The 23,937-nt window shown below is 39.1% G+C and overlaps 1 protein-coding gene across 8 annotated transcripts in view; it reads left to right on the forward strand.

The window, feature by feature from the left end:
* The window catches only part of LOC131681647 (uncharacterized), a 202,024-nt gene that overhangs the window by 140,041 nt on the left and 38,046 nt on the right, over positions 1 to 23,937 (forward strand). For 4 of the 8 annotated variants that reach the window (XM_058962566.1, XM_058962565.1, XM_058962567.1 and 1 more), the window contains exons 5-6: positions 3,377 to 3,805; positions 22,574 to 22,685. In XM_058962566.1, coding sequence (XP_058818549.1) covers positions 3,377 to 3,805; positions 22,574 to 22,685 — 541 coding nt within the window. The remainder of the gene's footprint in view (positions 1 to 3,376; positions 3,806 to 22,573; positions 22,686 to 23,937) is intronic. The other 4 variants (XM_058962570.1, XM_058962571.1, XM_058962572.1 and 1 more) reach the window with 2 other exon arrangements.

The following is a 23,937-nucleotide window of genomic DNA, read 5'->3' on the forward strand; positions in this document are numbered from 1 at the left end:
GGACCAACGTAACTGAAGTTTGCATAAGATTTTTCGACAATTTACATGGAGAAAACCCATTGCCTCGCTGTTTCGCCGCTAGGTGGCACTGTATGCCCGTATTATCACTGTAAGTGAAAATAAGAAAGATAATTTAATTGCCTACAATTTTGTCAAAGACTGCTAGTCAATCCGGCTTTGTTAAAAGAAGTTATTAAAATTTTAACGAAGTGATGTGCGAGTCAGTTTTACAAGGGGCCTATCAGTGCATGATTGTGTATTAGTACTCGATTCCCAAGAACTACATTTTTTGTGAAATAATCGTTAGGTTAATCTCAATAGTATGTTCAGAAGAATTGTACCACATAATACGAGTTATGTTTTGGTTGGAAAATTTTAGTTCCAACTGTGACTGTATAGAGGGCGCCAACACTAACTTTTCATAGAAGAGAGATATAATATCAAATTGTTTGGGAGAATTATTGAAAAATGCCTGTTCTACAACTTTGTGAAAGAAACCTAATTTCTATCTCTCTCCGCTGAAAAGTTAGTGTTGGCGCCCTCTATGCGGTACAATGTGGAACCAAAATTTCCTCACCAACATATGACTCCTATTATTTACTACAATTCTTCTGAACATACTATTGAGCTAAATCTAACGGTTATTTCACAAAAATGTTTAGTTCGTGCGAATCGAGTACTGATACACAACCATGCACTGCTAGGCCCCATGGAAAACTGATTCAGACATCACTTCGCTAAAAATTTACTAACTTCTTTTAACAAAGCCGGATTCACGAGCTGTCTTCGACAAAGTTGTAGACAATTAAATTATCTTTCCTATTTTCACTTACCGTGATAATACGATGCGAACAGTGCCACCTTGCGGTGAAAATGTGAGCTAGTGGCTTTTCTCCATGTAAATTGTTGAAAAATCCCATACAAACTTCATGCACGTTGGTTCACTAGCTAGACTTGTCCGATTTGCTTCAAATTTGGAACAAGTACTCCTGGTGGGACTAGAAATCGATTCAGGGGTGGGCCGATAGGGGTTCTTTTTTTCCTGTCACTCTAGTGTGTACCCGTGTTCGCCGGTTTCAGGAAGATTTCCTGAACCTCTTTCGCTTGCAGTTGATCCGAAATGCGGAGCAGTGCGGATTCGGTCGGATTAAGTTGTGCCATTGCGAAATGCTCGTGGGTTTTGTATGAATAAGTTTCAGAAACCGAGCTCTTTCCATATTCTGCCGGAGCAATTCCAAAATAACATGCTATTAAATGCGAAAACTTCTATAAGATGAACGAATTTATTTCGTGCGACCAATCAAATCTTTCATAATATACACAAACGTTTATAATAATCGAAACATTTCGTTTCATTTACAAAAAGTAATGTCGTTATCAACGATAACATTCGTGCAAAGTACACTAAATACGTAAAATGTAAGAAAACTTTCGTTCATCAATCGGCCATTTCTTTACACCACAATCTTTCTATTCTTCCATAATGATGAGCAAGTTGAAATAAAATCGATTTTGCCAGATCGATCCTTTTAGTTTTAAAAAAATCAGTGTTGTCTAAAATCGTTTCATGCACGAAAAATAATCTCATTATTAACGGTAAGATCAGTTCAATGAACACTAAATATGTAAAATTTACAAAAACTTTCGTTCGTCAAGCGGCCATCCTTCAGTTACTGAAATGAACGAAACCTACTACTTACAATGCACGAAAATACTTCGTTGCAGAAAACGACGAATGTGCTTGTGCATTGCACGACCAATTTCATTATATTTACGAATTTATATTTTCCGTGAATCTATGATAGTTTCGAGCTTTTGTAGGTTTGCACAGCAGAACGAAAAATAATGAATACAAAATGAAGTATGTGTGAATATGGAATTGTAAGATTTTGTCTAACAGTTTTCCATTCCATTCCGTTCAATTACAGCATAATTTGGTACGTGAATTTTTTTTTTGGGTGGCCATATAAAGCTGTATTCCCCTGCTTTTAAAAATATTAAAGTTTCCCAAAACAAAGGAGCTTACTGTGAGTGGGACCTAATTTTTAAAAACTAGCAAATAAAAAATGTTTTAAAGTGTTTCGAAAGCTCTATAATAAAAAAACAATGAGAACAATGACACATTTTTTGAATAATTTTTCCTAATAAACATCACAAAATTACCATTTTATTATTCTTATATAACCGGTATTTCGGTAATGGATATTTGGACGGTTTTACCATTTTTCGGTAACGGTAAAACCGGTACTCCCAACTCTACTTGTCCGATTTGGTTCACATGTGAAGTGCACACTCCTGGTGGAACTTGGAATCGATTAATTAAATATTTTTAACTGTTAATCTTAAGCAACCAATGTCCTGTGCTAGAAGATCAAGATAATCTTTCATTTGGAGATAGAACTAGATACACAAAACGCTTCAATTATTCATTTTCGCGTTAGAAGTTGCCAAACTTTTGGAAATAGAAGGAATTCAGGAGACCAGTAGCCAGTATCAGTTGAATAGCTGGGGCCTTTCAGAAGGCATTCTAATCATCTATAGTTTCAGACAAAAATATCTTCGTGCGGCATCTGTCCCTTACAATTGGGATAGATACCGCATCAAAATAACGAGGCTGGAAAAGTTCGCAAAATGAACTTATTGCGGTATGAAGCTTCACGAAACACCATCTCAAGCATACCACATGCATTCGATCATCGATGTTTTGACGAAGCGAGCTTTGCTTATAATTCGCTTTTTACAATCTTCGATAAAGTTCATAACCATCGTTGAACACGAGGTAAGCTCTTCTTTCATGGTTTTTACTTTTTAGAAACATTTGCGCAGAGTTTCGAAATGGTGTTCGGTGAACACATTAAGTTTTCGGACAGCTCATTTACAATCACAGATGCAAAGTCAGCCCAAGGGATTATGTTTACATATTAATTGTATTAAAACATGGCATATATCATAAGATAATGTTTATGAAACTCGCAATACTCGTTTTGCCTGAATGTTAGTATGGGGTCCCCAAAATCTCGGGGCCCCTGGCCCTAGCCAAGTGAGGGCTATTCGAGAAAACGATTCTGTTTCCTGAAAAAAACACCATTCTCATATAAAACACCTAACCGATGAAAGAATAATTAATCTTTCTTAAGGTTAACATTCACATACCGAAACAATTGGGAGATGCATTGGAATATTTTTGATAGTAATGGCTAATAGATTGTACATAATTTTCTTTTCATTCCATTCCAATTTGCATCTTCCAATCCTGTACATAGCAATATTCCGCTTTTTCTGTTTCCACATATATTTACACGAATCTCTTCTTCGCTAAACAACGCATCCCCATATGTATTATATTACTGTTTAAATTTCATGATCTGCTTTTTAGTTACCATCTCAGTATCTAGACCCCGTTCTATCCCAACCCGTTACCTTCGTCCCCACCCGGTAGTAGTAGTAGCAACCCCACCCACAGTGAGTGCCAAAGGGCGAATCCGCGTCTATCCGCATCCCGGTGCATCTCGAACTAAACCATCTCACACCTATGCGACTCATCATCAAGCTACAGTTGGTGGTGACGGTGGTTTTCGGATCGGGGTCCGATCGGAGCTGCAGTGTCAGGACGAGGGCGGTACCTGCGAATTTTTCCTGCTCTGCTGGATGTCCGGCGGGCTGCTGCAGGGTAGCTGCGGCGGACTGCTGAAGGGTTGCTGCCATCGGACGGCCAAATCGGCCAACATCGGCATCGGCACCGGAAACACGATCGATCTAACAAATCTTCCAAATTACGATTACGGTCCGATTGAAAATGATCCCAGTGAGTGCGAAATTGTTGCAAGTTTGAATAAGGAAAAACTAAAACTACATACACACCACGCACACCAACACCAATTCTTTGGCAGTACACACAAACACAGCAATACGAGATGAGCCGAAATCTTTTTTTTTTTCTTTTGACGTTATCTACTGTTTTCTTTTTGCTCTCTCTCACTCTACTACACTTAATATTTATTCTTTCGTTGCTATTCTGGTGAAAATTTGTTTATTTGTATGTTTGTGTGGGGGCTTCTGAACCATTGCTGCGCATATAATCAATTTTAAAAAATTATAGAAATTATAATGGTTCATATAACCCTCCGGTGATAGATCGGTGAGAATGCGCTACTACGATTGACATCACTAGCAAGTTTGTCAGTAATAAGGCGAGTTCAACGATGTTTGAATGTTATTTGTTTTCCCGAGTAATGCATGAAATCAAATTGATTGTAACCTGAACAATGACTACTATGTTGTATTGGTTTGAATATATCTATCACAGCATGGAATTTATCACAGAATTGATGACATCTCTAATAACAAATCAATCCAATAATCCCAAAAATTGTCATCACAATATCTAGAGAGATCTGTTATTCTCATTTGTTGTCACATTAGTTGGGATTTTATTAAAATATGTTATAGTTTTCACTTTTAAGATAACATTAAATTTAACCTCAATCGCTATGTGAATACCATTGTGGCAGACGATGACCATGTATTGAAGATCTTTCATAACAGTGTTGACACCTCCCTTGAATCACGGTTATTCGGAAGAATAAATCTTTTGGTTTGTCGTTTCAGACAAAATTTCCACATGAAGGATATTAGATGACTGTGTGCTCGGATCAGGGGCGGCGAAACACTTTACGCCCGAGTGTGTTTTCTACACACTACATAGGGTGAGGGGTCCATTAATAAGGATTGTTTTCCTTATCGCAATGCACACGCTTACATTACATTCACATTAAATCACGTTCTTTTATGCAAATGGAATTGTGGTACATCGATGTTTTCATATGTGTGTAGTGCGAGATAGGTACATGCGTTGCGCATCTAAATTTTTTGAAATGGTTCAAAATTTCGAGTGGGTAATTACCCACTCGGTTATTTTCGAGTCGGTAGTACTACCCACACTACCCACGCTTTCCGCCGGCCCTGGCTCGGATGAAATCTTCCTCTGAGCCCCAATCTTTAGTACTTTGGAAACAATGTGATAATGATTCCGACTGGGGTTATTGTAATGCTCCAACTATGGAGCATCTGGAATCGATTTTGTGGATTATTAGGCCTACTATACCTGTCAAGCTAAGATCTCATAATTATCCAATTAGTTGTTGGTTAAATTCATCTACATTTCACTTAAATTTGAGTTTGCTAAACCTGATACTTGCAATATTTTCATGCAAAACTAAATGGAATTACGTTTTGGTAAATTGCATCTAATTTGGTATTAGCCCTTCCGCACTCGAGTGAATGGCTCTGCAACCGTCTTCAGTACAATAAAAGGGTTGTGGTTCCGGTAATACCGATGTCGAAAAAAATGGGGAATACAGACCAAATTTTGGTACCGAAATACCGGTACTGAATAAAAATAAGTATCGGTGTTGTCGGTAGCATGCTAAACTTTTGAAAAATTAAAAAAAAAAACTATTTATTAAATCAAACCTAGAGCTAAAACTTGACGAGAATCAAAATAACATCGCCTCCTAAAATATATCAGTTAACAACGGGAGTCAAATGACACAATCAACAGTAGAACACTCACTCAGAAGTATTGGTAGACTGGTCACTCAGAAGTGACATGACACATTCTTTCGTGACATTTATAACGATTTGACGAATCGTCATTCGACAAATATGCTATAACTTTATCAAACGAACGCCTACATCAAAACTTATTACAGATTCTGAAAGTAGACAAAATTTCACGAAGGATTCAATCAACATAAATTGAATATACTAGAATTTAATTTGATTATAAGATTTCGAATGTATTGTATTTTTAAGCTGGAGTTATTTCGGCTAAGCAGTCTTGTTACCATTTCTCGAAATGTGCCACACTCTCAACACACCTAACACAGTCGACAGGAGAATCGATCTCGATGGACTCAACACAGCATATGCGGCAGTATTACACAGTATAAAACCACAATAACAGACCCAGCAATTTTAGTAATAGAACTGTCTCACTTCCACAACTACCATACTGTCAGAGATATCGACAATTTATCCAATACAGCAAAACCCAAAGAAAATGACCTAATAAGTATAATAAGTAGTATCAGAGCGACAGAATAGTAAGCACCAAACTCAATTTTTTCATGACAAAATTAAAATTTCAAATATTCACAGCCCATGTACCACCCACTACCTTTATATTTAACGACATTAAACTTAGAAAAGCCTCTTAACGAGGAACAACCAAGTACATTGTATGTGTAATCAATGTTTATTTTAGTTCAAATTTTTTATTGTAATTGTTTGATTTGTGTAATTGTTTTTAATATAGTGTCCCCTGAAGATGATTCGAATCCTGAATCGAAACATCGGAATAATCACAACTTAGGTTGTTTCAATAACACAAAGACTGCTTAGCCGAAATAACTCCAGCCTAGAATTTAATGATTTGACTTTTATTGAATTACGTTGAAAGTTCTGATTTGTCACGCGTTGTAACGTCACGTTACATTATCGGTCATACAGTACAATCCTCTTCCAATATATTCAGTTAATGTTGATTGAATCATTCGTGAAATTTTGTCTACTTTCTGAATCTGTAATAAGTTTTGATGTAGGCGTGCATTTGATAAAGTGATAACATATTTGTCGAATGAAGATTCGTCAAATCGTTGTAAACGTCACGAAAGAATGTATCACATGCATTTTGTATGGGCTATACCATAGCACGAGCGTAAATTCGAAAGAATAACGAACTCACGTACGATAAATGTAAACGATAATTTGAGCAGAGAATCTTTTGTTCAGTTATGTGTGCTGTAAAACTTTTTATACATTTTTTTTAAATTTTGATTATAGAGGTTTTAACCTTAAGGTCATTCGCATCTTTTCGGGTTAGAAAAATCGTTGTTGGAAAAATCTCTAACACTATGTGCGGGGTTGTGGATCGAACCATGAGAGCTGCGTACAAGGCAATCGACTTTTTATACATGCCTTTGTATAGTTTAGTTGAAAACCTATACGTTACATACTGGAAACTAGCTTTACCCTTTCATGGGACCATACTTGACCCATGATGAAAACTTTTTATATAAGGGCCCATTGCAAAATATTGATCTGCAATGTGTATTATATGTTTAACGGTTATGTTTAACTTCCATCGTACTGATCAGCATATTTTAACTAATGGGTCGAAACGATCTTGCAGTTAGCTTCAAAGTATTTAAAACGAACGAAAAACATGATTTTTTGAGATTCTTTTCTGACTGGTTTTCATTATTTCCTGTGTGCTGAAATAATTAGTTTGTGGCATCACATCTGGTTTCGGTTTAATGTTTAATATTTTTCTATAAACGAGTGAACACCAATTCAGTACGCAAATATCAATTGTATACGAATCACTTCGAATGTGAAGAGGGAAATATGGTTTCATTTTCGAATTCGAAGAAGGTAGAGCCGCTTAAAAGCAATTGTATCGAAAAGCACGTCAAACCGCCGAATCACAGAAGATGAAAACTTCTGGTAAAACATGAGATATTGTTCTAAAGTAAGTGACCCATTAAACATGTTCTTTTGATAAGAATATTTTCCAAGCATACAAAATCATGATTTTGAACGTTCAAAGCTCCTAAACTATCTCTGGGATATGATATTCTAGAAAGATCATATGATTATTTCATTGCTGATCTTTTAAATATTTTGTTGTTAAATTCAAGCTCAACAATTCTTCTCTTAGCTACTTGGAGCAGTCGTTGAGAAACAGTGGTTGTTAAAAATTAAATTCTGATTTTGATAGTACTAGATAATTTTCACGAACACAAGGCTTTCTTGATAAGTCTGCCTACAGTTCTGACTGGTGATCTGGCGTACGTAGCCTTGTCTGAGCAGTAACAAGAACTATTTCGCCAGGTCTGATAGTAAGTTTTTTGTCGGGTTGGTCGCTTACTCATCACTTGGAACACCTGTAAGAACATCTGGGAAGTTCTTTCAAATCTCAAATGGCCTTCTTTTCTGCAACATCTTTGTCACGGTCCTTGCTGCGACAAATAGACGAATGGGTACGTCAATACTTAACATCAACCGCTACGGTATAGTTTCACATAGCAGGAATATGAGATATTGTTCGTTGTCTCGCATAATGTACAAGTAATCAAAAATCTTAAATCTTTTGCTTTACGCGCTTTAGTACAGCTATTTCAAGATACATGATTCGTTGTAGTTAATGGAGTGCAAAACTACCAGTTACAATATTCATTCAGACAATTTTCAGTGATTTAGATAATTCTATGCACTAAACCAACCTACCGATTCTCCGTAAAAGTAATAAGTTTTGTCCAAAATTAATAAAACACCGGGAAAAAATTACAACTAGGGGTAATTTCAAGAATATTAGCATGTTTTTTTCAAATAGTCTGAACAGAAAGATCTGAAATTATTCGGTAGTTTCTAAAACAATTAACCTACATTCTCCTAAACGATCACTTAATAGACGCAAACTTTTGTCCTATTTCCATAAATCATAATTCATGTTATTTATGAATTATAGTAATAATTAAAATTTCAGTTACGACGCAAAAAGGTAGGCTTTCCGATTCAAAAGTTCTCATAAGTCAGGAACATTATCGCAATCTTGAAGGGATGGTTCAGAATGATTCCAATGTGCTAAATACGTAAAAAAACAATTGCAACATTTAACCGCGACAATAAATTCTCACCCTAACCGACAATAATCCCCCCACACCTTCATCAGTCACGATCTTGGCAATCTAATCCCACCAATGTACCGTCCGATCAATGTCACTGGTGTTATGGCTGCTGGCTAGATCTGGCCATAACATAACTTGACCATCTAGAGTAAAGTCCCTTTGTTGAGACACACCCTTTTATGTACTTCCGAATTCTTAGTCTTATCCGCCACAAAAAATTTCTTGCCAAATCAATTTTTTTTTCGAGAATTAATCCTCAAAAACAAACTTTAATCTGCCGGAAACTATACAGTCGTGTAAAATTGGAGCCCCAAGATTTGTTTGAAATTGGCTTTCGCACAAGTTTCATCGTCGATCGAAACACATCCATCGAGGCTGGATTGAGATTGTTGTTCGGTTTTTTGACTTGTTCGGTTTTCTTGGTTTCCTTTTGAAGACATCTCGGAGACGGATTTACATCACAGATTGTTCAGTTTTTCGCCATGATGAAATAGATGTTTGACGAATAAACTAAGGATCAATTGTCCTAATGACGGCGCCGGTGGTTGAGTGGTAAGCGTGACCGCCACTCATTCTAGTTGCCTGGGTTCAATTCCAACCGAGGTCGTTGAGATTTTTCTGAGGAGAAAAAATCTGAGGTCACGTCTTCCTTCGGAAGGGAAGTAAAGCCGTTGGTCCACGGTTTATGAGTTTGGTAGATCGATATCTAGTCCTGATAGTGAAGTCACCTCTCTGGCGTCGGTAAAGAAGAAGTAGATCCAACTTCTATACTCTTACTAACAAATATATGCTCCTCCTGTGATACTTGTGGATTGCGCAGTAGTATATACGGCCTCTAGCAAAAGCAAGTATCGGACTAACCATCCCTTCCCTTTTCTTCCGCGATCTACGTTCGGACCTGGCCGGCGCCGGTATTGATCAATAAACACTTTAAGATTACCAGGAGTTGCACATTGAAAGATGTTTCGCTACTCCCAAGCATAATTATCTACTTATTCTCTGTGCAACTTCAGCAAGTCTAGATCGATAACGGAGTAGCAGCCAGGGGTGGTCGCACAAGCTCTAGCTCAAGCTAAACTAAGTATCAATTGTCCTAAGTATTTTTTGTGTGAACCTTATAGATATTTAAACTAGAGGTAAGGTACTATCCCTTCAAGGAGGGCGTCTGGTGTAAAAAATCGACTTCTTTTTTAACCGCTAATTGTTAGTATTTAGTTAGTTAGTATTCTCTAAAATAGTCTCCCGCAATCTCGGTGGCCACGCTGAACTTCTTTTGTTTTAAACAGCCATACATTTCTCGCGGATATTTGCTATAACACTCGCAGATTTCAATCTATCAGCAAAACTGTTCGAAAAACTGACAGCGTTAAAAATACAGTGACAACAATACACTTTAAACTACTTCTATCCAAATTGTCAAGAGAAAATACCCAATAGGTCATTTTCAACAGCATTTTTTTACGTGATGCAATTTGATCTGGGACACCCTTTAGTAGCGTTTTGTTCGAAACCGCGTTTTTCAAATTGGAGAACACGATAACTTAAAATCTAATCAACAAATTAACTTGATTTTTTTCATGAGAATGCACAACATGTTTAGCCTGTTGAGCACAGAAAACCGAATAAAAAAGTTTTTTTCCGCATTATTTTGAAGAAAAAAGGCCGAATTTTATAGTAAGATTTTTCGATTTTCATGAGGCATTTTCTGAAAATTTTCTCCATTTTTTTTGTTCATCGAGTAACTGCAAGTCTAAACTTTACAAATCTTTTTGAATTTCCTGTGTCAGACAACTTTATTAAGGGTTCTCGTGTTCGCCGCGGCGCTCCTAGACGTGGAAATGGTTAGAAGTCTACTCTTGGAACGCTCGTATGTGTGGCTCTGCGTGACTGAAAATATTTTTTTTCGTTCACTATGAATGTATAAATAGATCTTGATATTACACAAAAAATCCATTGTTGCCTAAATCGTAAAACAAAATAACTTTCGGTTTGAGCAATTTACACCACATGCACCCCTTCAATGGTAGGTGTAGAGCGTTCTTCATTGTTTATTGCTTCAATCAGTAAAAGTATTGGTAAAAAAATATTACTTTCATTAAAGGAATAATAAAGTTTTAATTAAAAAAAAAACTTTTTGATTTCAATTTAGGTGGTCGGTTGGTTGTTTTAAGAGCTTTCACCTAATAAGACATTCGGCCGAAAAAATATTAAATTGTGGAACAATTTGGTATTAAATTGCATTGTATAATTTCGTTGGCGATTTTCGAAAGGTTGAGTAATAGGTTATTGTGGTTCTGGTCGGTGAAGCAGTTTTAGAGTACACCGGAGCAGGTGTGCTAAAGAGTCCATTTAAGTTTCTATAATTTCTCGAGAAGCTCAGCATCTCTCAAGAATGAGAAATTTGTATCCTCACTGGTCGAGTCGTTGGCCAGAATGTTTCGGATTGAAGACGGTAGTTGATGTAGGATTCGGAGATGTTGAAATTCTGGACAATCGACCAATTTTTTTTCTCTGTTTATTTGACACGGCTCAACGCGTTAGCATAACTGAGCCGGACATCTTTTAATATTTTACAATATGTAAAAATAAAGAATTAAACAATATTTATTTTTTACTCGTGCCATCTTGTTGACGCAGCTTGCTGCTGCGTGTTGAGATTCGTTTCCTTGGCGGTGAAAAGTTGTTCGCCGAATCTTGAGGGTTATTTGGTCTGCCTTCTTTCTCGTTGTCGTACTCGTCCATATCCTCATCTGTGCTACTCGCATGCTGTTCACGATCGGTTGTTCTGGTTTGTGCTTTAATCGTATGGGTCGCTATTGTGTGTCCGTTCTCTTCTGATTTCGCTTCATTGTTGTTGTTGCTGGTTGTTGGCTTAGAGACATTAAACGCGATCGTTGTAGAATTCATGTTTGTTGCTTCTTGATCCGGAGAAGCTGGTTTTGCAGCTGTTAGTGGTTTAGCGTAAGATGGTTGTGTGCTGATTTCAGTTGGATTTGAGTTTTCCTTAACAGTTTCTACGCAAGGTTTTCCGAGGTGCAGTTTCTTGGTGCAGAACTGGCACGTAGGAATTTGCCCTGGGTACGTGACTAGTGATGTCTGTTGAATGAGAGCATCGTCCCTTCCTAACACTGTGAAGCTTAAGGAAGAGGGAATTGGCTTGGTCACACGCATTCTCACCACACGAACACCGTTGGGGATACCCGGGAAAAAAAAATCCTCCATGTATCATGTGTAACGGAGTCTACTTCTCCGTATTTTTGCAAGCATTTTTTAATCGCGCCGTCAGGGGTACGCGTAGCCAAATCATGGACCCGAACTTCTACAGCGCCATTCTCGATGTATACGGGAATGCTATATTTAACATTGCCGCATTTGGCGGTGTGCTGCATATTGTTTCGCGAGGCGAATAACTCAGCTTGGTTAATGTTGTTGAACGAAATCAGCACGCAATGTTTGATGTGATGCATTTGTAGGGTTTTCACTTCAGCCAGATTAAGTTCCATCTGCACTTTTAATAACTGTTCCACTTCCCGAATGGCTGGTCTTACGGGGCATTTTGAAAAATCAACAGCAACACAGTTCGGCCGCATCTGTGTTGCTTTTTGCTGGGCACCGTCACTCATTACTAAATCGCACAGTAGGTATAGGCTATTGTTATATGGACTGCTTGTGTGATAGGCACCGATTGATTTTTAGGTAGAATTGACTGTTTCACTTGCGCGGGACGATCTTTTGCTTCTGCTCAGGGCGAGATATGAAGACAAACTCGACAATCGACCAATGTTCCACAGTTCCCCTAGTTTGGCATACATATGCGAGTGGATTACTTTAGTATGTCCAATGCGTAGGTTGGAGAAAGGGCTCTTTGCCCGAGCCTTCCACTAATTTTAGAAATAGTTTTCTGTTTTATGTCATATGGCTTTATTTTGTGGTCGAATCATAATAGCGGAAATTTCCGTTTCGCAAAGCTAGACTAGAAAGTCTTTTAGCCGGATGAAATCCGTACACTAGTTTATGATCAACACTGGTTGCTAAACTGAGAAGATGAGCAAAGAATAAGTACGTACTATTTGAAGACGGCGGATGTTTTATTCGTACATGATATTATCGTTTAGTAACGCAGCATCGATATTTTTTATGTTTCGTCGTTTACTCGAACGAGGTGGACAATTTGAAGTTAGTGCAATCTTTGCGTGACATTTTATGAAGGGTCCACAATACCACTCTTTAATTTGCTGATATTTCAATAGACTTTCAATAGACATTCCCTTAAACGCATTGTTTATGTTATATTGTCGACAACACTCCCGACAGTCAGCTGTCCAGAGTTCAAATTGCTTTCGATAAAATAATCTCTCGATAAACGGTACCCAGAGTTTAAACGCCTTAACATCTAGAACATTCACGTATCCTACAGTCAATAAACTATTCAAACTTCTTATGCACGAAAATATATTCTCAATCGCATCGCTTGCTTGAGGCGAATCCTAACTAACAACTCGCCCATTACCCAATCCGTGGTACTTATGGGAGTGTCACTGAGTCGGGGCTTTTCGTTAAGTAAGTACCACATCAACACTTCCTTGCTACCTTCATCCCAAGTCAAGGCAAAGATGGTCGTGACCCGCAATGGTGGCTCGCAGACGAAATTCTCACTTGGACTGGATCAATTGTTATTCTCAAACAATGCTCTTCAAGTAGTCTGGCTGGAAATGAGAGTCATCAGTCTGCAATCTACGAAGCATACCGGGCTTACGCAACGCAACACTGTTGCTAAGCTGAGAATAACCACGAAAGCTATTTGCTAAACACACGCAAAAGTCAGTGGACATATAGTTAAGGTTTTATGATGGTCTTTCGTGATATTAAGAAAATGGATTCGCATAAAATTAAGAAAATTTGAGCTCATCCCTCGACACCATCTCAGCTTACATATTAGAATCGGCATTTTCCAGAAAACCACAAAAGAAGAATTAAGAGAACAACTAGCACAATACCAAATAGTTTGTTGTTGTTTCTCAGTCGTTGGCCAATGGGTTGAAATCCGATATCTTATTGAAGCCATTATAGGCTTGGTACCCCACGCTCAGACTTATGACGATTTCGCTTGAACCCGAAACTGAGTCAGGTTCTAACCCCAACCGCTGTCAGTTCATACATTTTGACAGCAGTTGGGGTTAGAAACTGACTCAGTTTCGCTTCAAACAAAAACCACATTAGTTGAAATGCCTACAAATTTCACCATTGATCTTTTGTTTTGAAATCTCTTACAACTGCCCGAATCAAAGCATCGGTGTGAAACCGTTGATTGTCTATTGCGATTACAGGTCATTCGGGGCTTCGGGGCGAGGCTGATCTTTATATTTTGGAATTTGATTTGGCAGAAAACTTGAACATACATTGTTACGAGAAACCAAACAATTAAACAGAAGCCTCAAACCACAAACAGCGTATGACCAGGTGCTGTCGATACTCGATGGATGTGTTTTGATCGACGATGAAATCTACCAAATTAAAAAAAAATCCCTGGGCCCAAGTTCTACAAGGCGTCTGCTCACGGCAAGGTTTCTAGTTTGTTAGTGCATACTTGGATTCATTCTGAATAATTCTAGCATGTTTCTTGATTAGGGCTAATAAGCAACCTGTTAAAATATGTTTTGGACGGAAATTCTGGACAAACCATGCATTTGGCTGCGGCTATGTTGAACCACACTACTTCCAACCATCTGCCAACGGCAGTTAACACGGCTTGGACCTTTATTCGGTGGATCCTCCCATCACGATGATTATGACGTCATCGGCATAGACGAGAATATAATCTCCTCCGACAAGGAAGCAAAGAGGGAGTTGATGTTGACGAGGAATAATGTGACGGCAAGAACGGATCCCTGTGGAATATCGGTTTCTTTCACATACGTTCCGGACTGCAAACTGCTGACTCCCACTCGGAAGATACGAATGTTGAGGTCCTTGATGTAGTTCCCAATATTTTCAGTGACTCCCCAGCTAGCTAGCTGCCGCAGAGCCCCCTCGCAGTTGACTGTGTTGTAGGCTTTCGCGATGTTCAATATAGCTATGTCAGCATGCAGGTCGTCCGCCAGCCTGTCGGACGATTTCTCCAAAAGCTCCAAGATGGGCTGCGGTGCCTTCCTGCTTGCGAAAGGCGAAGTGGCGCTGGTCAAGATGGGAGTTATGTTAGAGGTAGCTCGTAAGCCATCAGCCGAAAGTCTTTCGACGTACTGGGATTGTCATCACTCTTTGGTATGGTGTAATCACCAAGCGCCATTTTCCAAGAAAATGGCATGGGTTGGCCATTCCGGCTCCAACACTCCAACAGCATTCTTCTACCCTCTGGAGAAGCGTGCTGTAGTATAGGATAGTCGACGACAACCAGTCCGGCGGAATTGTCGTGATCGGGTGCTGTGAAGTCCGAGACTGCCTCATCGTAGGCAACCCAGTCCACCCAGTCATATAGGCAGCGCCGATGGCGAGTCATGGCTTATGGAATGCAGTCGTACGTTATTTGAATTGAAAAGTTGCCACTATTTTCGGGGTCTACGAGAACGGACCAACCACAGGCCCCAGCGAGGTCCACGAAGTAGAAAGATATATCTAGGACTGATGAGTATTGGCCTCGGATATAGGTGAAGCTTCCGTTGTTAAGTACAATAACGTTACATTCCTCAATGAGTTCGGCAATTTTAGTACCCCGTTGACCGCTTCTACCACATCCCCACAGCGGATGATCGGTGTTGAAGTCCCCCGTCACCAAGAAGACAGTATCTAAGTGCTCCAGCATGTTCTTCAGTTTCGAACCGATATTACGCACTCCGACGGGGAAGTAGACGGAGGCCACCATGCATCTGACCGCATAGGATATGATTCGTGCCACGAGTTGTACCGGTGTCGATGAGATGTCGGTCCGGACTCCGAGTTCAATGGTTGGATATATGTTATTCCCGCATCTAGCCTCCCGGTTGCCTAGCCACGGTCCGGAATCTGTCCCGTCTCGATTGTGGGTTTCTTGGAGAGCCAATCATTTGGTTGAAGTTGGGTGATTCAAGCAACCTCGGAGGCCGTTCATGATCCACTGTAAAGCGATTGTGAGTCGGGAGGTGAAGTCCTTATCATTTGCCTGATATGCTGCAATCGTCTGAACTGAGTCTGTGGTCCGCGGTTAGTTGGGTCCGGTAAATGTGCCGTCGGACGAGCTTTCCTCGCGTCCTCTGGCTGGAGGGTTGCTATGAGGTTTCGGCTCACCGATAATGTCACTGCTTTGTGATATGTGATTCCATTCTGTTGCGGTTGATTCGGTAAAGATAGGCATCCCTACCGAAGCAGGTAGCTAGGCTGGGTAGGTTTTGTAGTGAGTGGTCCATCTACACGACGGAGAATTGTTGTATTCGGCGGACTGTGGATGATCGTTGCTGTCTGGAAAGGCATCACGAGTGAATGGTGACTTTACCGGGAGGGGGACTAATTCCCCTTCCAGTGACAACTGTGGGTGTGGCAAGGGGTCCGCAGGAGTTAGTATTTTTGTGGTTTTTCAATCCGAAATAAATTCGGTGCAGTCGAAAGGGGTTTCGCTTTTTTTCTGCAGTTGATTGGGTTTTGGATTTTTTAGTGTGGTTCCTTCCGGGAGGTTTCCAGTTAGGTTGCTTTGTGTTCTTTGTTGATCAAACTGCGAGATTTTTCTGTGCAATCGGCACAGTGCTTTTGTTTGTTACAGTTACGGCTGGATCTCCTTTCACGGAGCATGTAGTTTCTGGGATTGCTAGATAGCTTTCTTTCTATCGGTCGCCCTTTGTCTCGGTTGTCGGATGTTTGCCGTGGGTCCCACGGCTTTGGGGATTCAGTTGCATTTTTGGCCACAAGGTGCTTAGAGGGATTTTCTTAACGCCACTATGTCGATTTTTAGTTCCTTGTTTTCTTTTCTCGAGTAGGTTAACTCATCGTTAAGCCTTTTGATTTCATTGTCCTTGGGTACCACCACCAATCTGTTTGCTACCAGTTTCTTGAGCTTGTCGACCTCCTCCGTCAGAGTACGTATGGCTAGGTCAATTTTCATCAGCTGTGGGCGTGAGGTTTTTTTTTGGTTGTTTGGTAGGCCAGTGTTCTGACTTCGGGAAATGTTAGGTTTCTATCGGTTCAAAGAGGCTTCTTTCATCTGAACCGGGCACCATCGATTCCTGGTTGAATGCTTGTCACTGCAGTTAACGCGTTTGCTCTCCTCGTTGCACGGGACCACTTTGTTGACTTGGTGTTTCTCGTAGCAATTGAGGCACACTTCCTTCTGATTACCTTTGACCCATGTCCAAAAATTTCTCAACGGAAACATTGCATCGGGCTGGGGTAGCATCGTCTGATTTAACGCGCACCATGTCTTGAAAGAGTTCTTCCAGCTAATGGGACCCGCAGAAAAAAGTACCAGGAATATTGTATTCGCAGGGCTACCTTTAACCATTTTGGTGATACTTCGAACCTCTATGGATCTTTGCTCTTTCAGCTCTTCCAAGAAGGACAACGTCTCCATGTTAGCAGTATCAGTGTCCCTCGCCTCATTCACCGCTGAGACAAATTTTGTTGGTTCCGTCCCTAAAGCGTTCTTGAGGGTTAACGGGATCAAAAATGGTTTAGTAGGGAGCTTCCCCCTTAACTCATTTTCGTTTCCAGTTGCGCGCAAGTAGCAGTGTTTGTAGGTTCATATTATCATCTGAGTTTTGACAGGAGGAGATTATTTGACTGGGTGATGCCACTCATTAGATCGGTTACACGATAATTAGTTTTCTATGTAAAGAAATTATCTGGGAGCCAGGCCCGTGCGCAGAAAATGCTAATGGGGAGGGTTTTCATTTTTCTACGTTTCTTATAAAAGAAAGGGTAAACTTTGACGACTTTTTATGAGACCTGGAAGGCCGAGTATTGTGTACCAATCGACTCAGCTCAACAAATTGGGTAAATGTCAATTATCGAGAAGGAATGGAATTGGTTAGCGGTAGTGTCTGATTGGTTTGAAGTAGTTAATCCTATCGACTAAACAACCTCCTGTATCTTGCCATCCTCGTCCATCCGGCGCCACCGTTAAACCGTATAAACATTGTTCCTAAAATAGTGAATAAAGTACCATGAATTCTGTAATATTCACGTTTTTACGATACGAAAACAGGACTATGAACAAAAATCATGTGTTTTATAATTATGTTCAATTTCGCTTTAGTAACGCCCTCATAACGCGGAAATAGTGTAAATATTTGTTTTTGTTTTGTGAAATTCAGTCACGGTTTCCTTGTCATTACCAAATCGATTTTCTGTACGTGAACTAGTTCACAACTTTATGATCATTAAACTCAGTTGACTCATGATGTTATTCATAGATTTAGGCACATTAGTTCGCAAAATCAAAACATTGTGGATATTTTCTCGTGATCTATTTTACGAAACTCGGAATTTTATTCATGAATGCATTCAATCCTCGTGAACTAATTCGTGATGCCTAATATATTAGTCAAGACTTACCATTGGTGCTCCTGAAACAGTTCACAATATCGTGAAATATTATTCATGTATTCGAGAACTCGTTCATGATTCCTGGTATAATAATCACAACTGACCATGCGTACCCGTGAAATAAATCACAAAATTATAAAATGTTTTTCATGTCGTGAACTAGCTTATTTTATCTAGTATAATAGTCACAAGTTACCATTCGTGCTTGTGAAATAGTTCACAAATCCATCAAATATTATTCATGTAATCGTAAACAGGTTCATGATTCCTAATTGAGTTCTATAAGATGACGACACGAATGAACTCATGATGAATAAAGTTCATGTTTGACAATTCTCGGTGGTTTGTTTACTTTGTCAGTTGCGTGAGTGCGAGTGCAACGGGTGCTCATCTGTTAGATTCGAACTCACGTAACTTCCATGTAAACAAACCACCGAAAATTGTCAAACGAAGTTCATCCGGCTCATTTTGTTGGGTTATGTCGGTTGGTGTAAAACCTAGTATATTGCTCACGATCCAATATCCGTGCTAGTGAAATGGTTCCCAAGTTCATTACATATTACTCATGTATTCGTGAAGTGGTTCATGATTTCTAGTATAATGAAATTTTTGCGTGAACTAATTTCACAAAATTTGGAGTATTAGTCATAGAATCATTCTTGTTCTGTGCACTTTTCATGAAATATCCAGCTGCTAGCGATCAAGAATAGATACAAGCTGTAGATACAAAAAATATAAGAACATCGAACATCGTTATTCATTTGATACGGTTCAGTGTGATGTCTGGATAGAAAACGAAAACTGCGCTGAGCGCCACAAATTGTGTTCGTGATATAGTTTACAGAACAAGATACCGCGAACCAGTCACACTTTTATGATACAGTTCACCTTATCACGTTACAACGAGTAAAAAACCAATAGTAACCAAAAAATAACAGATCGCGACAAGGCGAAAAGAAATTACGAATACCACGATGAAACTGCTGATATCATGTCACAATACTCCACGTGTCAAATTTGAAAGTAAGCTCTAGAATAAAATATCACGCTAAGATAAACAGAAATTACAAAAATTGTCACTAAGATCCTGAAATCATGAACATAAATAAAAATGAATCCCTACTCGTGACTAAAATATTACGACAACATGAACAGAAACTGTGAAAACCATGACAAAGTTCTTGCAGTCATGGACATCAATCACATTACTCGTTAATGAAATATTCAAAATCGTGACTATGATCCTGAAATTATGAGCATGAATCACTGTACTCATGACTGAAATCTCACGATAACGTGAATAAAAATTACGAAAATCGCGACAAAAATCATGAAATCATGAACATAGATCCCGCTACCAGGGCATAAAAATCGGATAGTAAACTCATGAATAAAATAGCACGGTAACGTCATACGAAATCACAAAAAATCGGGCATTAGCTCCGGAAATCATCAAAATCGCTTGACTGTCGGATGTGTATTCCCAAATTATGAACAAGACTCATAACAAAATCTGAACATGTCCAGCGAACAACAGTAACCCAACCAAACATTTGAATGTAACGCCATGTATGTAGTCGGGACGATCAAGTTTTGTGGAAACACAAATTGTTTCATGGATACAAGGTTTATTACTCATAATTTCAGGAACTTGGCCGCGGTTTTCGTAAATCGTTCAGTTCACGAAATAGCTATCATTTTTTCATGGATTTATGATCGGATTTTTTCTGTGTAGGCACTACTTCAGTGGGGATTGTACGCATGCTCTTTTTATTTTGTGTTAATCGTTCATGTTTTTTTTCCATTGATGCTTCTCTTTGTTTGCTGTCCAACCTTCTCGGTATATCTGACCTGCTCAGATCTGCTGCAAATGTCATCATCTGTTGAGACACCGATCCAGAGATGTCGACCATAATGATTTACATCTCTTTACAACCACCTTCGCAGGGTTTCTTATCCTTCTTGGCGTTAGTCGTTCCTATTTATTTGCTAGCTGCTGCTGAGAATTTTTCGACGGCGGTATTCCTCCCGATACCGATTTTCGCGGGCCATTTAGCAGTCAGTCACTCCGATGGAGAGATCATCGGCAATAAATAATAATGATATCTTGATTTTCTCTGACATCATGCTTTTTCCTTAGATCACTTTGCTAGTCCGCCTACCGACCTTTGCTGTGAAGCTGATCTACTCACAACTAGTGCTAATATCGAAGCATACCGAAACATGAACCGATCCACAGATGCCAACCAACATAACGTACACCCCTTACCAGCCACCTTCGCGAGGTTTCTTCCTTGGTTTTTTCAACGACTTGTTTCTAGAGTGACCGAACTCGAATGACACGGCTCGCTGTATAATTTCATCCCTGAACAGGAAGTTTATAATATTTTGAAAGTAATTCAAAACCCCCATGGGAAGGGTTTGAACCCCTAAAACCCTCCCCTTGCGCACGGGCCTGCTGGGAGCTGTGTTATCCTGTGTAGGGTGCTCTGCCCTACGTGAGTCGGATCCTCTTGTACCGATCTACTGATGTTATTGATTCGGCTTGAATGGTACCGACAGTAACCTTAAGATCACTGGTGTTTGATGACTATCGCCTCACTTGTTTGAAGGCAACCTGCGTTATCTATTGACTCTGTAGGACCTCGACTACCGTATCCTTGGAAGCACGACTCGTTCTTCTATAGTACCTCGTTCGGTTAAGGTTCGTCACGCTTTTGAATTTCCATGTGATGTTAATGAATATAATAGAGATATAGTTTATCCTAGAAAAGCTCATAGTAAGAGAACTGCGGAGAAAAAACAACATTTTTGGCAACGTATGCCCCGGCAATGCATTGTATGGCAACACGTCCAATGTTATAAGGATAGGCAATGTTCGATTGGATTCGTTTTTGACAGCTAAACGCGAATCCAATCGACCCAAAATGGAGTCTCCGCAGTTCTCTTTCTAGAGTTTCTAGTTTATCCGAATGTATAACTATTATGTTTGATGCTTTATAGTTGATTTGTGCTTGTCCATATTTTAATCACCGCAAACTTCTACTGAATCGAATTTTGTTAGTTATTTTCGGCAACCTGAAAACTAAGAAAAACGAAAGATATGAAAGTTGAAGTGCCGTTAGGCATTCTAGAGCGACTCAGTTATAAACTTAGAACGAAAAACTATTTCCAGGCAGACTCATATGAGCGTGATTGAAAGGAAAAGTGAAGTATCTACGATGAACCAGTTATCATAAGTAGGAATCCTATTTACGATTTATTGCGATTCCAAATATTTTGATCAACATTGCGAACGATACGAAGTTATTGAATATTACTTTGATAATTGTAGTAACGGATTATGCTATTTCGGTAAACAATTTTCGGAAAATGGACATCACGTAAAAATAGCGGCTATTTCACAACCAAGCACATTCCACGATGTCCCACTGAGCATTTCGTTTGGCTCGAAGGGAATATAAGCGATTTCTTTTTCCACTGCGTAATGACATGTTAATATGTTAATATGTCAATATATTATTGATCATTATGAATCGACAAAAACTCGCTTTATTACCGACGACAACCAGTAAAGATTTCTACTCCTACTACACACTCTCTCAAACACTATACCCGAAAAAATAACATCAAACCGTGCTCGCGTACTAAAAACCGTTTCCGTCCAATAGTCCAACTAAATTTCAAAGCTCTCTGTTTTACAGCTAACGCTAATTTGGAAGATTTGTTGATTGATGACCAGAAATTTGCACCCCGTACGAAGAACTGATTAGTTTTAAGTCAATTTGGTTACTCGCGGTAGCAGTTCTTGTTCCATTGATTGTAATTGATTTTGTTTAGTGATGCGTTCGTATGCCACAACAATAAATATTTTAAAACAACAAGGAACTAGTCGATAACAGACGGTACGTACTAGAATTGCTACACTAATATATGTAAGTAAATGAATAATGTATTTTAAGACTTTTTGTTAAATGAACGAATATTCAGTCAATTGATGCGCCTCGTTGTTTAGTTCTAGTGTCCACTTTTAAGAGCAACAGTGCCAACTCTACATTTATTTTTAAACGTTCCGATTAATTATCAATCTATAATATCAACCAAATTGACTTTAGCTGATTTTCTTTCTTATTTCGCAGTTTAACACATTTCTCGTGCATGCTCAGTCTACCTGCCACCAAAACATCTCATTTCAAGCTTGACTAACACATTTAAAATTCCTGCCTATTGCCCTCGCTGCCTCTCGCTTAATTGCTTGTGCTCAAATGGAAAACCAAATATACTGTGCTTTACTTAAACATTTCGCCCATAGCCCATTTTTCTTCTACCCAGCCTCTAACCATATCCGATCTGTTTTTTCTCTACCCCTATTCCAGGCTGTGGTATCTCGCTAGCGAAGCAGACAGCTCAGCGGCGGATTGTCGGCGGTGACGATGCCGGTTTCGGTTCGTTTCCCTGGCAAGCCTACATTCGAATAGGCTCATCGAGGTAACGTGCAATATGGCCGCAGATCTGCGGTAAATCAAAAAACAAAAGAGTTTAAATGGTCTCCACGAGTAAGGACACCCTACGATTCTGACACGCAAACACATACACACAAACGTGCACAGACTCCACACATATATAATATTCGCATAATATAGGTACAGTCAGTCGCGAATCAAAAGGACCTTGAGTGCTTCCGGTTTGGCTCCAACCAACGAAGACGCAAGCGCTATCTATGGAAACTGACCAGCAACGGCAACACGCTTCGGGTGACTTGATTTGTTGGGACAAACTGTTGCTTGTTTGGACTGCGAAGCTTAGCAACGAAAACGCGAAATCGACCAAATGACTCTTGCACTCTTTGCAGCTATTTACAGAGATTTTCCAGGTGCTACGACATTTGGCCGTCCGATACTTGATTCGAAAATCTAGAGACTATTAACTGAGAGGAATCTGTGTACAAATGCTACTTTGGATACATAAAAATCCCTATTTTGTTAGAGTTTATTTTGAAGACTGATTTACCCTAAGAACTTGATCAGACCTTTTATATAAGAAATACTAATATTGGTTATCTCTATTCTCTCTCATTCCAGGATTTAGAATCTGGTTCAAATTGGGTCATTAAGTCATACATGCTGTTTTAAAACTTTTTCAATGCATTTGACAACGTATCTTTTGCACGACGTCAAGCTTGTTTTATTTACGTAAAATGATTTATTAATTTAATGGAACCTTCAATTCAACTACCTTGAGCTCTATCCTTTTGCTGAATTATCATTCAACAATGCTAACCCACGTAACCATTATCAAGTAATGCCAATAGCATCAAACGAAGGTGTCTTGTCATTCACTAGAAAGTCAATTAAAATTGTTCTGAAGTATTAAGGGTTCCACATACATAGTCTCACATTTAAAAGGTTATGCTCTAATTGCTATACGTAATAAAAGATAAATATTATTTTTCATTTAATGACCCAATTGAAAATTACAGAAATGAAATGAATTGGCGTAATTCGTATGAAAATATTTCATCAGGTTATTCTAAGTCTCTGTCATTGATTTTTGGACATATTTTCATTTGGGAAAATTATTTTTGTATACTGCATTACGCTTAATTACATATTACATAGCCAATCTTTACCACAATAGACCCAAATATTGGTCGCAGTTGTTCGTTTGTAACAAAAAAGTAATAGGCAGTCTTGAAATTAAACTCCAACAAAATGAAGAATAACGAATATGAGCATGATAG

Source organism: Topomyia yanbarensis, chromosome 2 (assembly GCF_030247195.1).
Source record: "Topomyia yanbarensis strain Yona2022 chromosome 2, ASM3024719v1, whole genome shotgun sequence".
Lineage (NCBI taxonomy): Eukaryota > Metazoa > Arthropoda > Insecta > Diptera > Culicidae > Topomyia > Topomyia yanbarensis.